General features: G+C 41.1%; 1 protein-coding gene across 1 annotated transcript in view; it reads right to left on the bottom strand.

Moving 5' to 3' along the window:
* Positions 1–5,942: 5,942 nt before the first annotated feature.
* The window catches only part of LIMCH1 (LIM and calponin homology domains 1), a 182,798-nt gene continuing 171,081 nt past the window's right edge, over positions 5,943–17,659 (bottom strand). Inside the window, exons 26-32 of the mRNA XM_086463923.1 lie at positions 16,351–16,487; positions 15,456–15,577; positions 13,531–13,654; positions 12,075–12,161; positions 9,544–9,652; positions 8,514–8,616; positions 5,943–5,968 (exon numbers count right to left, since the gene is read on the bottom strand). Coding sequence (XP_086320049.1) covers positions 5,943–5,968; positions 8,514–8,616; positions 9,544–9,652; positions 12,075–12,161; positions 13,531–13,654; positions 15,456–15,577; positions 16,351–16,487 — 708 coding nt within the window. The remainder of the gene's footprint in view (positions 5,969–8,513; positions 8,617–9,543; positions 9,653–12,074; positions 12,162–13,530; positions 13,655–15,455; positions 15,578–16,350; positions 16,488–17,659) is intronic.

A 17,659-nucleotide genomic window follows, 5' to 3' on the forward strand; every position in this document is an offset into this window, starting at 1 on the left:
TCTGTCCCACAGGTCCTAACACTCTGCTCTGACACTTGTCACGGGAAGCTACGAGGCAGTTCCCAGAGATGTGGATGGCGTGTCTCTTTTCCTGTGCTGGTCATTGGAGCAGTTTGTTGCCTATAATCAGAGGTGCTAGACAAAGGAATTTTTAAAATCTTGTCTTCTTCTTTCTGTTATTTCAAGGAAAGATTTACATTTCTGTCAAGTTTGGTTTAGTTTCTAGACCCATGCGACTGGCTTCAGCATGTTTCAAGCAGCAGGTTATCTGCTTAGAAAAAAATGCATTTGTGAACTATGGATGTGGCATTACTTAAAAGAATTTGCAGTGCATCATGTGCACTGAAACAGATGGACTCTACGGATGAGTTAACAGTGACTCATAAGATTGTTTTAAATAACGGATTTTTCCTTTTCCTAAATGGCTTAAAACCCCGTATGCTTTGGGGAGGAGAGCTCCAATAGCTACTCTCGCAGAGCATGGGGTATTCAGTAAGGTCTACAGAGCAGCAGTTACAGCTTTGCAGAGGGGTAAGTATCCGTTTTGCACGTTTAACTCATTTAATAACAAAGATGAATAAGAAAACAGAACTCCTCCAAAAATACCAACCCCAAACTGTACCGCAACAAGAGTCACAGCCCACCCAGTACTTTTTATCTCCGTTTTGGGCTCTTACTGCTTGCAAAACTTGAGCTGCTTCCAGTTTAGTCATTTCCCCTTATCAGGAAATTCAGATGAAATTACATTCCTACCGGAGGCTTTTAGAGGTCTATAGGAGTCCTGTTTGCCTTTACAGGAGATGTATTTTTCTGGCATATTTTCTTTTTTTCTTTTTTCCAGCCAAGTGGTGGTTATCTGCTCAGTTCCAGTGTCCACAACCCCTTCTGACTCTCACTGCAGATCTGTCTCTGAATATTGGCATTTTGTCATCTTGTTCCCCAGTTACCCAACCTTTTCTGAGGAGAGCAGAGACAAGGGGGGAGAACAGCAGGGTAAGCCCCCTCTCCATGAAGTTTATTGAGTAAGTACTTAAATCAGCTTCCCATTACAGGAAGGGGATCCATCTGAGACCAAATCTTTGCTAAAATGGGCATCAAGAACTGTACCTAAAGCTAATTTTCTAAACAAAGTGGTAGCTGCCTGCTTTTAACTGTCCCCCAGAAGAGCTGTCTGGGTAAGGATCAATACTCATGAGATGAGCAAGCTACTGCTGTTTATTACCTGTGTCTAGAGCCTCCAGAAGCTACCAGTGCCTGGCTGTGTTCACTGATGATCTCTGCACCCAAACACTTGCTAAAGAGAGAAAACAAAGGGCAAAACAAAGGGGATCGGCTGGACCCCAGAGCAAGGGTGCAGAGGAGGAAATGGAGCCCTCATCCCACCTGGCTGCAATGGTGGAAAGGGGAGGGATAGAGGCATCACACCCGGACGGGGTGTGGAGGAGGCACAGAGCTCTCCTGGAGGACCTGGCACACATCCCCCTTTGCATGGGGTATCCTCTGCCCCGATGTCTGAGCCTCAGCTGTAATAGCCCACTCTTCTCCCACACCACCTCCTATTTCTTCCATATGCCCCCAGCTTTATCCTACTGCTCAGCAAGCCATTGTCCTCTCCCAGGGCATGCTGAGGCCCTGTTAGCAGGGTGGTCTCCCTCAGGGCCCTCCTGGCAGCCTTTGCCATCTGCAGACTAAGGTGCTGGTGAGGTGAGCAGGTGACACAACTCCCCTTTTATAAGGTTTGTGGATTATTTTGGCATTAAATCAGTGCTGATGGAGTGCACCCCGATTGGTGCCCTTAGGATCATAAATGACTCTGGGCAGGTCAGAGCTGCCAGGTCACATTCACCAAAAATAATATATATATACATTAAAAAGTCATATCAGGATTTTCACCATTATATTTGGCTCATAATTGTCACAATCACCAAAACTGTGCTTGTCTGGGTGCCCCAGCAACCTTGGTGCAGAGCTGCTGAAGCAGAAATAGCTGCCTCACTGCCTCCAAATCCAGCCTCAGAGCAACCTCCAGTGGTAGCGAGCTGTTCCCGCAGACACAGCACCAATGCCCACCTCTGGGAACCCCAGGGTATTTCTTCTGCCACAGAGCAAAGCTGGCCTTCTGTCCAGAGATGTACATGCAGAAATAATGTAAGACCGCTACCATTTCCATTAAGGCACCAGGACACAAATCTGCTTTCAAAAAATTAAATTGTCAGTACTTCCCCATGACTCATCTAACAGCCAAGATGCGCTTCTGGCACAAAACCAAACCTGTCATCCATTGAAGACCAAATTAAAAGGAAGCAAAAGGGGCAGCTATTAGTTTAAAATTTTGTGTGAACTTTCTGCTGGTTACTTGTGAAGCCATACACTCACTGAGATTCAAGAATTAGTGAGATACCTCAGCACATGCATAACTAAGCACAAACTCAAGGATCTTTGCTACATAGAAATGGAATTAACCAAGCGCGTACTTAACTTTGCAATACATGAAGTGCTTTATTGAGGTAAAGTCTGAACCACAGTCCACTGACATCAGCGACAGATCTTCTGATGGCTTTGGGTTCGACTCACAGAAAGCCATCTCTGCTTATCTTTTACCAGAACAGGCACATGTGCTCTTGTAAATACTCAGCTACAGCTCACAGTAGCAATCCACAGGGTATTGTCCCATCTCAAGTATGTCCTTTTTATTGTCTCTTCTCATACACTAAGCTTGTGGAATATAGCTTGGTTCAGCCTACCCCAATCAAGCAGAAGCTTTTACCAACAGGACGTACACACTTTGCAATCCAGTTTCATAGACACGTCGCATGCAATAGAGAAGTTAGTTATAATAAGTAAAGTCAACACCACCAAAGGTAATCAACATTTTATTTATAAACATACATTTACTATAAAAGCTGTTGCATTTTAGACAAGTTTTCCTAATTTCCAGAGGCATTTTAGAATAAATAAAATAAAGGAAAGATTAATGTAATTGGTATTCAACATTAGCCCCAGCTAGGACAGCAATCCTTGTCCTTGAATGGACATGCAGATAAGGATGGTCCCCTTCTGGTGCACCAACCTTTAGGACATTCACCAAGAACTACAGATGTACTGCATCGATAACACTACATAGCAAGAGTAGGGAAAAAATACACCATAGGAAACAGGGTAGTGAAATACAGATGGGTTATGATACCTGCTCAGGTTCTCTGACGGAGTAAGAGGCTAAATAAATTCTGAAATACCTAAAACCCATGACGTACATTGGACTTGCTCAGCAATAATATATCATTTTTTGCAACAAATACATTTACATTGTAGTTCAAATGTAGTAAAGTGTTATTTTTCTTCTGTGCTCAAAGTTCCTGATAAGAAATGTATCATATTTATGTGTTTAAACTGAAAAAAAAGCAAAAATAAAGACCTTAGCCTGAATGAGTTTGCCATGTAATACTCCAAAGGAAATACAAAACCAAACATAAGCAGTTGGCAAGTACAATTTAGAAAACTGAAAATTATTCTGTGCTGGTGAATAGATGTTCACTATGGGGTAAAAATCATCATGTGAGAACACCGCTTCATTTCACTTTACATACAATCAGCTTCGCTAAAACATGCATATATGAAACTAACTGATAGACATTGGGATCAATTCCTAAGCAGCTCCAGAGACCCAGTGGTGTGTCCACAGTGCGATGCATAACCCCAGCCCACCCCTCGCCCATGCATTTTAGTCACAACCATGCTCCTAAGCCCTTTGGGCACTTACCCCTACGTGAATGAGAAGCGGATCTAACCTCGGTCACAACTAACCCTTTTATACACTCGGGGACTGATTTGCACATCTAAACTTTATCACAGGGCGAAGCAGTGGCAGTGACTCATACCAAATGGACGCACAAGCATGCACGGTCTCGTTTAAAAATTAGGCCCAGACATCATATATTCACATATCCTTAATGCAGCGCATGGAATTATACAGATGTACAAAGTCAGTTATAAAATTTGCTTCTTGAATTTCTGTGTGACGCACTATTTGCAGGAAAACGTTGTGATGACCACATGCAAAGAGTAAGCATCCTGGTTATCAAAACCCATTAACAGTAAATCATGCAGATCATTGATCAAAATATTGGACATCATTTTTATTTCCAAAACATCTGTCTGATTTTAATTTTTTTTTTTTTTTTTTTAAAAATACTCCCCATGTGAAGTCCATGAAGGACTTCAGCTTTTTGGATTTATTGCATCCATAAGTCATCGCTGACTGTGTGCAACAGCTTTGCATTTTCTAAGGCACAATATTAAGGAAGTAACACGTAACTTTCCAGCAGATAGTCACAATGTCCTCCAATGACAACACCGTACATGCACCTTCCATGACACGCGGTTTTGCATGGAAGCAACTGTCTAGCGTTTAAATAAATAGTTGCTAGCTAGAGAACAACTCAAAATGATTGCTTCCCTAATAACCACTTCATTTCCATTTACCAATACATCAAAAGACAATGGATGTGCACATAGATAAAATAAACCTCTATTAATTTAGTTTTATACTGATTTTAAGGCAGAATAAGTAGATTTTTTTTCCTTCATTTTAAGTTGCATTGTGAACTGCTAAAATCAGGTATTTCCAATAACTGTTTGCCAAAAAGTACTAGGATATTTACAATTGCAACACATCCCCTAACCTTTTCTGTGTATTGTAGATAAAATGACACAGCTCTAATGGCTGCTTCAATGAGCTGCTGGATCACTTCAGTAAGGAGCACATGCTTAATCAAAAAGCACCAAGGAAAACTGGCCCAAACACAGGCTAGTTAAAGTTTTTTTTTTCCTACTTCAGCCAGCCTTCTCCCTGCCTGCCTCCTGGGTTTTGCTGACTTTATTGGGGTAGCGTATGGAGGAACACAGGCTCAACGCTGTTTAATTCCCTGCTCTGGAGGACATCCAAACCACACGTGTTTCTCTGCATGAGATTTCAACCAATCGTAATGTTTGCAAGTGAACAAGTAGATCTCAAACCAGCTCAGACCATCAACGGGCAAAGTTACACGCCAGAGGGAATAGCTTCACCATAGCATCAAATCGCAGCTCAGAGACCCACGATTCAGTTGTGTCCACCCACTCAGCTGCCTCTCCCCCACATCACCTTTCATCGAGTTTAGTCACAACACGGGCTGCTGAACTTAGTAAGAAGGATTGCTCCTAATGGGAATATTGCCGTCGTTAATGCTATACAGTCTTTAGATTTAATGAAGAAATCTTTATTTGAGAGAATATTAAGCTATAGTCATGAACATTATTTGAGGTACACAAACAAAAAAATCCTATCACTAAAGGTGCAATAATTTATTTGTATAACTCCTACCCTCCACTGAAGGTGATATAAACACAAAATGCTTCAGAATTACAGGATGTATTATCAAACTAGTCTCTGTATAAAAAAAGTTATAGCTTCAGTTATAACAGAGAAGTCGTGCTGTGATGTTTAGTTTTTCAAATGCACTGATTATATGCTACCTTAAAATTACTTCTCAACTCAAGTTGGCATATTCTATAAAGGTTCTGTAAACTTAAACTTTTTAATTGCTAGAAATATTAAAACAAAACAGCTTTATTGCATGTTTATTTTCTTATTACTTTCAAAAGAACAAGGTAACAGACTGGAAATCATAAGCATACCTGAAAGGTGGGATTTTTTTTTTAATAGTACTTAGCCTTTTCCTTCCCAAACATGGTCATACATGTTTTGCAAATTCCTTAAGAAAGGGAAAAAACCAACATATTGCATTTTAAAGGAGCAGGTGCAGCGTCTTTACGAGTTTTTCAAAATGCGATGAGAGCCATGATGTCCATGGATTCAAGCTCTTACAAGTGATTGTCTGGAGGCAGCCGATACATATGAGAAGAGAGTTCCTTCTTCAGAGTTATTAGGACTGAAAGTCATGTCACAATGTAGTTGGCTGTCCAGCAGCTGGATAAAACAAAACCAGTACAAGTCATTACCTGACAAATTTTGACCAACATACATAGGCTTTTCCTCATATGATCTCTACAATTCAAAAAAACGCATCTGGAAATACGTATCAATTCTGCCCTGCTCTTCCCTCCTCCTGCAAAGCTGGGGCACTAACTGCAAAGGAGGATTCAGCATAACTCCACTGGAAATATATTTTCCATGCCACATGGACGAATGCATTTTGAATGGACTTTTATTTCATTTTACTCCCAAAGAACTTGTGGGTATATTTCCTTTCAGGCTCTGCAGTGGCACAATAGTAAAGCAAAGAACTGACGAGTCATCTTTAGCTGTGCCTGGTTTGTGTTAGGCGGTAATACAGAGCCCTTGTGTTATTTGCGTATACAGGGAATCTCATTAAGTTACGTCTTGCCTTTGACTTCGACAGTCACAAACCTGTACTTATTCCCCGTGTTTGATGGTTTGAGTACCGAATTTTTTTCTTTGTGAGGTTTTGTTGTAGAGAAATAGCCTACCAATAAAACCCCACCCATTTTAATTTGAAAAACAGAAATATTTTGGACCCTAGACCACTACATAATCGTTAATGCTTTTCTCTCTTAAAGATTTTTGGTAATTTATTTTGAAACAGAATCATCCACAGTTTCAAATAAGCTTCTGGCAGCCAAAATATTTAATCGAGATGTCCACAAGCATCTCAAAACAACACTGATTAATTCTGGGTTGGTCAGAGACCTGCTGCACAGGTTTTCAGATGTAGCTGTAGGGGCAGGAAGGCAGGAGCTGTGCAATCAAGCAACTGATTTTATATTTAGCATCAGACTTCCCAGAACTGAAAGGCAAAACTAACATTGCACCAGTTCGTTCTTCGTTTCAGATGTGGAGTCTGTCAAATTCTAGTTAAAAATGAGCAACTAACCATATTTGCAGTTCTATCAAAATCAGTCCCTTTGAAACTGTCAACAAGAACCAGTGTAACTTAAATTCAACTAACTCGTATTTTGAGATTTCGCATGAGGAGTGAACACAGCAGAAAGAGGCAATTTGTAGGAAAAAAAGACAAAGCCTTGCCATTATTATTTGTCAAGAACCAGACATTTCCTCAAAATCTATTCCCCCCTGCCATGGACCTATTTACTGTTGTGTGTGGGATGTACAAATGCAAAACCTTACTGCACAGAACACTGTACACAGCTCTGTACTGCATTTTCTAGCACCGCTGCTGTAGAAATGATGATGGAGGGGGTGATTTCTACAGCATATAAGCTGATAAATAATTTATTTGAGCCTTCACCTATCCTTAAGGGATCTCAATTTTTATTTAAGCAAAAAGGATTAAGAAGCAAAGGAAAATATGACTTTTATAACCTTTCTCTCTTTTTTTTTTGTGTAAAGATGGATGTGCCAACGTGCATTTTAAGGTTCAGGACCTCATCCACATGAGGAAGGTTTATAGTATCAAGGCTGAAGGGGAAAAGCTATTTCTAAATGTGTCAGGTTAAATAAATAACAATAAAAAGTTGCCAGCATTTCTTAGCAGAATTTTTTTTTAAATTACCAAACAAATGGTTATACAACAGCACCCTCTAGCTCTGCTGATGGGGAAATATCTCTCTCCTGAAACAGCAGAGAAAAGAAAAAATCTGTTCTGCTGGCAAAGGTAGGTTAGTACCTCTCCTACTCCTAGACTTCTACAGCCACTGCTTTTGAGAGAGAGGAAGGAAAATAATATGTGAAAAGAGCTCTATATCTCCACTTATCAGTTAGGACTGTAGGCAGTGAATATACTAAACCGTAACATGTAACAGGAGGCAGCGATCAGTCCTGTTTTTTTTTTCCTGCATCTTACTGTTTTCCACAAAGTAGAAGCCAGCATGAGCATGGCCCACCTCATATCACTGGTGACATCGGGGTGAAGCTGAAATGCTCTTGCAATTTGCTATCAGTCACAGAAACTCAGCACTAGGAAGGACATTCAAGTGACCTGCTCTAAGGCAGAAAAATGCATCAAGGTTTTTTTTCTGCCATGCAATTGTCTGGCTCATTCTTCAAAATTTGCAGCAAGCAACACTTCAGCACACATCTATCGATACCACCACACGGATTCATTATGAGTTACAGAATGTTCCTGGTATTTTACATGACAATTTTGTCCATGAAGGGAGGCCTGGAGACAAAAAATGGGAACTTCTCCAATCAAGGCCCAGGGTCCTAGACCTAGTTGAAGTATCTACATTGCCTCATGTGATATGACAGATCCAAGCCTCCAGGACATGCAATATGCGTGCACAGTGCAGGAATTTATATTTATGCACAGAAACAGCCTTTAAGTCTAATACTGCTGGGCAAGATTGAATGGGCTTGGAATTCTTTTTTGATACAAGAGGATGATTAAAATAGCATGGGGAGGTTCCAGGGGAACCTTTCAGGCGAAGCTATGCCTGAGTGGCAAAGCCAAGAGGAGACAAACCCATCAGTTAAAATCATGGCAACAGTATTGTTAGAATTCATTGTCCTTTGGACAGAATTTGGTACTTACTTCTGGATCGGATATAACAATCATTGCAGTTAAGAAGACCGTTTCTAATCCTGACATCTGTCCCACTTGCTGCATCTCCCAGCTGTCCCTTGCAAATGCCACACTGTCAATTGAAGAACAAAGTAAGAGAGACTATGCCCTACTATCTGTCACAGCTCTTCCCAAATTTTAACTTTTGTTTCAATAGTTCTCAGAACAGTGAGGAAAAATACTGTCCCCCCCCACCTCGCCCGTTACTTCTGAGGAGTACTGCAAATCAGTGAAAGGTTTTTTTAGAGCCAACAGTATTTAAGACTGGGTTTCAGCAGTTTCCACTTACACAGAAATGAAGTCTAGTGATTTTAAGGTATATCTGATTTTAGCACTGCATTCTGGAGCCAGCCCATTTGTGATGGACAAAGCTTAGAGAGGCCAGAGGTTTAGTTTGGGTAAATGTCTAAAACCAAAAAAAGGCTTCACGAATGTCTTGTAACAATTGGGCCAGAGATAATGGAAATGGACGCTGAGTTGTCTAGAAAACACTATCTTGAGTTATTTCCAGACTGAAATACTCAAGAACATTCAAGAAGTATTTCTGTTGAGAGCTCTGGCGAAAGCTAGAATACATCATCCATTCCACAGTCAAAGCTTTCCAACCATGGGCTGGATCAAAGACGGCTTTGGGACTGACCAGATTTGGGGGGGGGGGGGGGGGGGGGAATAAATCACAAGGTAAATAAAGTTGTATTTAAAAAACAATGAGTATAACAGGGAAATTATATGATGCCTCCCTCTGTCAGTGAGGAAGCTAAGTTTGCTTGCTAAATCAAAGGTTTTAGTCCAATTAACATGTGCAACAGCAAAATAACACATTAGCTGCATCACTTCCACTTCGCTACAAGCAAACACACACACACACAAACAAACATACATAAAACCCATGCAAATCCCTCGGTCCTCTCATTTTCAATTTCACATCTACAGGCCTTGATATACTCTCTCCTCACACTGTACATGACTGAGATTTTTCTTAATAAAGCAAGAGACATACCCTGAAGCACTGAATATGGAAATAAAGACCAAGCGTTTCAATAATCATGGCAGCTCCTTTTCCAAGAGGAAGCCCACAGGTAGAACAAAGCTTCTTTCCGCTGACAGACCTAGGAGACAAACACGACTTTAAGAAAACAGAACAGGAACTGATCCTAAAACATAGCCAAATGTTTACACAGGTTTATGGAGAGGGACAGTATGGAAGGAAGAAGCACTGGGGGGCTTTCACATAAATACACATTGACCCTTCAGCTATGCTGCTGAATCAGCCTGCACATCTGCCTTGTGGCCAAGAAAGCAGAGGACTTCGAATGCTTGAATGCACAGCAGCTTAGACCCATTTCCCTGCCAGGCTGCTGTGCTAGATCAAGGGAGATTCAAGCCTCTTAACACAGGTCCACATGGCAGGGAACCGTGCCTGCGGATTACCTAGACCCAGTTAATGCCACAGCAATCAAAGCAGATATTTGCACAAATTACCCGAGTCAGACTCTCAACCCTGGAAATTTTTCGATTTGTTTCCAAATGGGTTTTACTGCAAGTCAGAAGGTGGGGATGCTGCTCTTAGACCCAAGCAAGCTGGTGAAGTCAACAGTAGCAGCGTAACTGCAGTAGCACAGACCAGGCACCAGGCACTTGCTAACTAATTTTAGTCTATGCTGCTGCAGCTACATGCCTCTTAGTATTACAACTCGTTAGAGTAAAGCTGAAATCAGATCTCCATCTGCAATGCAAAAATACTTCAACTCACTCCTTAAGCTTCAGTCCTGTCTAGACCTCCCTAGTAAATCAGCTGTTTGATGACAGCTGGGTGAGAGATCAGGGCCCCAGGAATAAGTGGTACCCTTTTCCACAATGGCTTTAATAGCAGTGCAGGTGCACGCTTCTGTATGTTTGACATTCTTCCTTTCTCACCTGTCTGAAAGCCTGCCAGAGCTGATGTTTGCCTAGTGAGATGAACCTGAGACCAAAAGGGATCCCTTGTCATTATGTGTCATCTATGCTATTTTCAGCCAGGGCTGAAACCAGGAGAGAAACTTCAGGATATTTCATGAGTTTCGAAAAGATGGTTTGATGAAAGTGTACACAGATAAGCAAGTTTACGTCTCTTGCTTTATGGTTTTGGTGCAACAACACAATAAGCCACAATCAGAGATAGATCTGGACCATATCATGATAAAAAAGCCATTCTGGGGAAAAAAAAAAAAAAAAAAAAGAGAGAGAGACAGAAGCAGCAGAAAGACTCATTACAACCAGAAAACTGTCATTGCTTCCACCTAATCTGTCACTCTTGAGCCCATCATTCTTTATCCCACCATGTACACTGACAGCACAGGCACATCACTGTCTTGTTGCTTCATTCTCATTATTCCTTTTAGAATAACTTTCCTGGTTTCTTCTCCTCCCCTACAATCTTAAGCCTTCTGCTCACATCCCTCTGCGTTATTCTGGAGTCCACCTTTGTTTTCACTACTTCTCCACTATCAGAGTTATTACAAGGACAAGTTAAAGTGCTTTGGGAATTTTTTAAAAAGAATTTCCCTAATGTTTTAGTGGAACAATGAATTACATTCCATGCATTGTTTCCAAAACTAAGATTCATCTCAGGAAGAGATCTTCGAAAAGGGTCTCAGATCAAAATATAGATGCTAAATAATATGAAGTAGCCATCACAACTAGCCACAGGTAGCAAGAAATGATCTACAATCCCACCAAAACTGCAGCTACAATTAGAAAAAACAGAAGAAATTGTTCACATAAAAAATTCCCAATAGTTTCATGCCAATGCAAGTGGCATCGGAAGGAGAGCTTTGCTATGAAACATGAAGAAGAAAAATGTTATTTAAATAGAACAAAAACCTGTTATGTTTTCTCTGTTGTATTACTTTACCCTATTTAATAAGCCAACTGATTTTAATACACCCCAAATTATCAGTGATCCAATGAGCCTACAGTTAACATTTATTTAGAGTTGGTACTTATATCTCAATGAAAGCTGAACAGCTCATTACTTGAGAGACTCACATTTCTAGGAGATTTCCACAAATGTAGGCAAATTAAAAAAACAGCAAAAAAGCAAAATGCGTTTCAAGTTTGGAAATTAAGGTAAGTATTTCTTTTTAAATCAGCAAGTGTTGAAATGCGACACTGTGTAGAACATAACTTACTCCTGAGCATGTGACTATTCATAATGAAGACAACATCTTTCGGCTTAAGTGCTCTGAACTCACGCTTAACTGCTTACTTTGACTAGGGCTTATATTATCTCATTCCAATTTCATTGAAATTTCAATGATCAAGCAGAGTCCTACGGCTGCTTTCTGAACTGTGTTATTGGAAAACATAAAAATACTGCTGAAGTAGGCAAGAAATATGGGAGAGAGAGCTACATGTTTATTCCATGGATGGTTATGAACTGCAACATTTAGAAGAATTAATAGTGCATCCACATAATACTAATGCGATTTACACTGTGGCAGTTTACCAGTGACTACAAGATGTATTCGGTCTGCAAAATTCCTTATTGACCTTTTGTACCTGTTGGGTGACTGACTTGGAGCAGCAGGAGAGCAGGGAGACGATGGCCCAGATCGGAAGTTTTCATGATGGCCTGCCCTAAAATACAGGAGAGAAGATGCATTACTCCAGCTGAAGAACAATTTGTACAGAGACATTCCAGATGGTGGTGGATTTCAGGATTCCCAGCTCTAAAGATTTTAGCTAAGGCAAAGAACGTATTAATTTCCTGTGCATTGCCATTTTGATACAATGCACACATCATGTTTACTATTCAATGCAAATAGCACGCTTTTGGTTCTAAGTCTTGGTCTGCCTGCTATCGCTCAATCAGACAACTCACAAGGTCATCAGCCATGCACAGACTCCTACACACCTATCGACCCAACATAGCTCCCACCACGATGAAGGAGGGTTAAGCCAAGGCACACCGCCTAGAACTCCCTGTTGGCCAGGGGATGCGCTCAGAAGCACACTGGTAGGGCAGATGTTGATGAAGGGTCTGTACCCTTTGCTGAGCAAAAAGGAAGCTACCAACACTGAAAAGTGGTTTATTACTACTTGTATCCATTCTACCCTGCAAGAATTTGGTGAGAAAAACCATGCATGTTTTTTGTTATCAGAAATCACAGGCTTGATTCAACGCCTCACTGCTTAAAGCTGTTTACAGATTAAATAACAATTTTCTCAAACACACACAAGCAGTTTGTTATGAGGAATAGGTAATCAAACCTCAATCTACATTAGTTTTGACTGGATACAAGCTTCATAGAGGTAACACATTTTGCAGGAGGCTGTGTTCATATATATGGTAATGAAAACAGATGTTTCTTTATCATTACATAGATACCTTTTTTGCAAATATTAGGCAAGCAGATCCCTGTTTACCCAAAGAACTGGCGTTACCTTTTAATAACGCTTACTCAAAAACACAAGGCAAAGCATTAGAGGAGAAAAAAAAAATCACTACAATTTACAGCAGAAAGAAAACAATAATCTCTATGTATCTTCTTTAAAAGCTATACTTAAAGAACTAGAAAGCAGCAATCAATGTGTGTTTGGAAGCTGGGGAATGAGGCTCTTGGATACCAACTTCAAAGAGACAGACTTCACCTGACATTCCCACCCTGATATTCAGCCACTTACTAGCTATAAATGTTTGTCTCGGGCACTTAAAACAAACCAAGCACATGAACAGTTGAGTGTTTAAAAAGCTAAGGAGAAAGAAAACAGTGGCAAGCAGGGGGTGTGCTCCCTCATGGAACTAGTTACTGGGGTACCCGTAATGAGAAACGAAGTGGATAAATATTAGCAGTCTTGGTGGGAAAGCCAGGAATCAAAGGTGTCTTCACACTGCAGGACTACCCTTGAAACTTCACCGATAAAGAATCCTGAGTAGGAACATAACGGACAACAGAGCGAGCAGGACTTCTCGATCTCTGCAATCACCTTTATTTTATGTTCTTACCTCCTTGTTTCCCCTGCAGAGCTCGGCTGTTGTCCCACACTCTGGCCCAGGAATGGCCTCTGCCGAACGTCCTCTGCACGATGCGGGGACTGCTTTGTCAGCAACTGTTGATTCCAGGAGATGTCTACAGTAGGAGTTGGGGAAATCTCAATACTTGAGACAATTTTGTCAATACCAACACAGCTTGTGCGCACACCATAAATGAGACAATAGATGTAGCGTTACTTAGAAATAAGTCCTCAAAACCCCACACGAAGTCAGAAACAGGCTCTGCTACACCAGAAGATCTCTATGGAACAGCATCCCCCTGCATCACCTTCACATATACATGACCCACCCTGATGCTGAATCTCAGTTTCTGAAGTGGGAAAGGGTGAGGTCAAACAGCTGTCCATGAATAGCACTTGGGAAAATAAAGTATTTCTGTTGTAAGGAAGTAAGCACCAGAGAGATCAAAACTTCTCATGGTGCCTAGGGATCCAGACTTCTCAATAGCAAGAGTTAAGAGGAAGGTGGTGCAGTCACTGCTCTCCATTAGCCTACTGATAAACAGTAACTCCCTTGTAATTTCCTTCCGTGTTTCAGATGGTTGCAGAAGGCTCAGTGTCAGTAACAGCCTCCTAGCAATAGGCAACTATCTGTGTGATGCCTGGGCAGCCAACCATCCCATCTTCCAGACAGAGCACACTATCCAGATCCTTCCAGATGACTTTTGTGCCTCACAAGCTGGGGAGAAGCCTCACCCTGATGTACACCAACCAACTGGTTTAGAGAAGAAAAACTTTACTGGGGCCTATGAAAGGCCTATTTTTGATATCAAGACAGTAAAACCCCAGTCCTGACTATTTAAGGACTCAAGGATGACAGCAAGGATGTGATGCTTTAAGGGGCAAGAAAGGAGCTGTCAGAATACTTGTGGGGACCAAGTTGTTGAAGGGAACCTAGAAAAACCCTGATTAGCAGAAGTAGTTAAAAACTGTCAAACCTTTGAAGTTTGCTTAATCACTACTACAAATCCACAAGGATGGATTGCTGGTCAGTATCTTCTGCTTTCTTTATTTGAGCAATCTTTATCAAAGCACTAAGAACACAGTAACATGGAGACAGGGAAAGCAAACCTACTAAGTTTAATACACTGAATTTGCATTTGGAGCAAGTAATAACACTGAAATATTTTCTATCCACAGATGCTTCATTTTCTAGAATCATCAATTTTTATGCTGGCCTGAAAACAAAAATCTAAAACTCGATTTCAAAATCTACATTTGCTTTCTGTCTTTAGTTCCACTTATTTACTTTCCATTGTTCACTTGCATTAGATAATGACGCTAAATCAGTGAATTTACCCTTTTTTAGGGTAACCCTGTTGACACCAATGCTTTGGGTAAATTCCTTCATCCAAAAAACTTAAATACTTATAGGAGCTTAAAAAATCTATTAATTTTAAATGTCATCAGACATTTCTAATGACAAAATTGAGACAGGTGTCACTTTAGGCTTGGCTTGAAAATGTTACACATCACAGGCAGTGATTTTTACTGGATCGAAATGGACATAAAGAATCTAATTAACCATCAAAACACAAAGTAAGTGTTGGAAACATGCTCTCTGTATCAAGATAAATCCTATATGTATGTAAGATTATGTAAAAAATGGAAAATAACTGTGTTTGACTACTACTGTGAACATGCAGGCCTATAAATGAGATTCCTACCTGCAGCTGAAATGCTCATCTCTGATGAAAACCTGATTTTAAATTTCACCTTAACATAATTATCTTTGATAACAGAAAGTAACTTTTGAGTCTGAGACATTCAAATTTTGAAGATACGTGTACTGTCGATTTCCAAGATTCTTTCAGTTAGATTTCTGCAAGATTTCTATCTGGAAAAGAACACATGCATATGAAGAGTCTTGACTCTCACCCTGAGTCAATGGCAGATTCAGCCTGGCAGGCGAGCTGCGCTCCATCACCGGCACCTGGTGTTCCTGTTCACCTCCTTTCAAGATACCCGCCTCTGGGTGTCCTGAGAGCACTTTATTTCCACTGCAAATAAAAATAAGTCACACTGTATAAATATAGCCATGAAAAATTCCACACAGAATATAATGGCAAAATCAGACTTTTGAACATCAGTCTATTTTTTGGAAAAAGGTTTTTGTTCTTATGTCAGCAATGACAAAGCAATGAGGGTAACTGTCATGAATTAACAAGTTTGTCTCCAAATATGCCAAGTCCTCCTGCTTACCTCACACTCTGACACTTACACACGCTAAAGATCATTCTGAATTTGCGGAAAATAGTTTCTCTGCCAGAGAACACCTTCCGTCAGTGTTCTCTATACAGCGTCCAGCATCATCAGATGCTTCCTGTCCTTGTGAAAGCTGTTACTAGCAGTTGGGTAAAGACCAGGACTTTGAACACCATCTGGTATGGCACTTCCAAGATAGCCAGGCAATCTCACACAGATTCCGAGTGAAAACAGCTACTGCTCCTTTATTCCTCCAAATGGCTTGTGAAACTTGCATGCAAGAGACAGTGCAGTGACATACAGAGATGCCTGATCTGGTTGCTGTGACAGCCTCTCGGCAAAGCCACACTCCGAAAAGGCAAGCCTTCCGACACGCACAACTAGCACTGCCTATTGCCATATAGGCGAAAGCCTGGGGCAAGTGAATATTGATCGGGATATATTACACCTATTACCAGGTCACCAGATACTGATGCTCCAGCATCAATCATGGACAGACGTGACATCCCAGAAGTCTACAGAACACAAAGCTCCACAGGGCTAAGAAATGATTAGGCTTTATCCATACCTCCTCTTTTCTTGCCAGAGTTCATTTTCCTTGCTTTTCAGAGACGGCATACTGTCCTGCTCCCAGAGCAGCTTTTTCTGCCTTGTAACTTCTTTTGGTTTGCCTTCCTCTGGAGAGTTGTTTGAATCAGTTGAGTTCTAGAAGACAGCAGAGAGGAAACAAGGAGCTTCCCTTGAATTCAGCATCAGCGCACATATGGGAGAAGCACAGGCTGCTCCCAGATATATTGTGTTGACACACCTTATTAGCATAAACAGCATCTCACATTACACAGAGGAATCATTTGACCTTGGTAAGGAGAACTTTGGATTTAACAAAGACTTCAGCTGAAACAGTCAACTAACTGGACTAAACTGAGTGGAAAAAAAAAGTTAAGGATGGACCAATTACGATGGTGTTCAGGATGACAAAATAAAACTTCCCACTCCATGTTTTTGGCAGAAATCCTTGAACGGCTTTAAGAGTCTAGACAGTCTCCCATTGGACTTGGGAAGACTTTGTGAGGGACCTCAGCTTGTTGTCTCTGCCTGAGGGTAAAGCATTACTCACATGCACTGAGCATCCTCAAATGGCAACACCAGGACTACTTCCAAAATGGTACTGGAGTGTGTCATAGCTGACTGGTGGAGCTTGAGCAAGCCATGACATGAGATCCTTCCCTTCTGGGTGCTTGAGCAAGCCATGACATGAGATCCTTCCCTTCTGGGTGCAGGCACTGCCCTGAACGTGGCATAAGCAACTCCACACAGGAAGTTACTGCTACACAGCCACGTGGAAAATGGGCCATGGCTGATGCCTCTGCATAGGAATGAGTGATAAGAGGGAGCAGGAAGGCTGAGAACCCAATGATACAGCACTCCTAATCCTGGAGCTGAATGGAAAAAGGCAGGTGACTTCTTGGGTGCCTTAGGCAGGAGAAAATTACATCTGGGAATCCCACATTTACTCTATTGATCTCACCTGGGGTGTCATTCTCTGATCTCTGGTGAACACTTATTTAAGTAGATGCTAGATGCATTGAGTTAACCATTTTGTGTCAGGTACATGAAAGAAAAAATAAATCAGAGAGCGAATGTTCTTCTGTTTGTTTTGATGCTTTCTAGAAGGGACGGTGGGAGAGAAAAGGAGGAAAAGTGGGGAGGCAGGATTCAGTCTCATCTCAGATATGCTTAAAGCACTGTCTAACACTCAATATTTTGGACGTAGGGAAATCACTTCAGATTTTGTTGGCTTTGAAAAGGCAGTTAAACCAAACAGAAATAGGTGACTTTTTTTCACTGCACCAGTTAAAGAAGAGAAGCAGCTGCAA

This window comes from Leptosomus discolor, chromosome 4, assembly GCF_034619465.1.
Source record: "Leptosomus discolor isolate bLepDis1 chromosome 4, bLepDis1.hap2, whole genome shotgun sequence".
NCBI classification, from domain to species: Eukaryota; Metazoa; Chordata; class Aves; order Leptosomiformes; family Leptosomidae; genus Leptosomus; species Leptosomus discolor.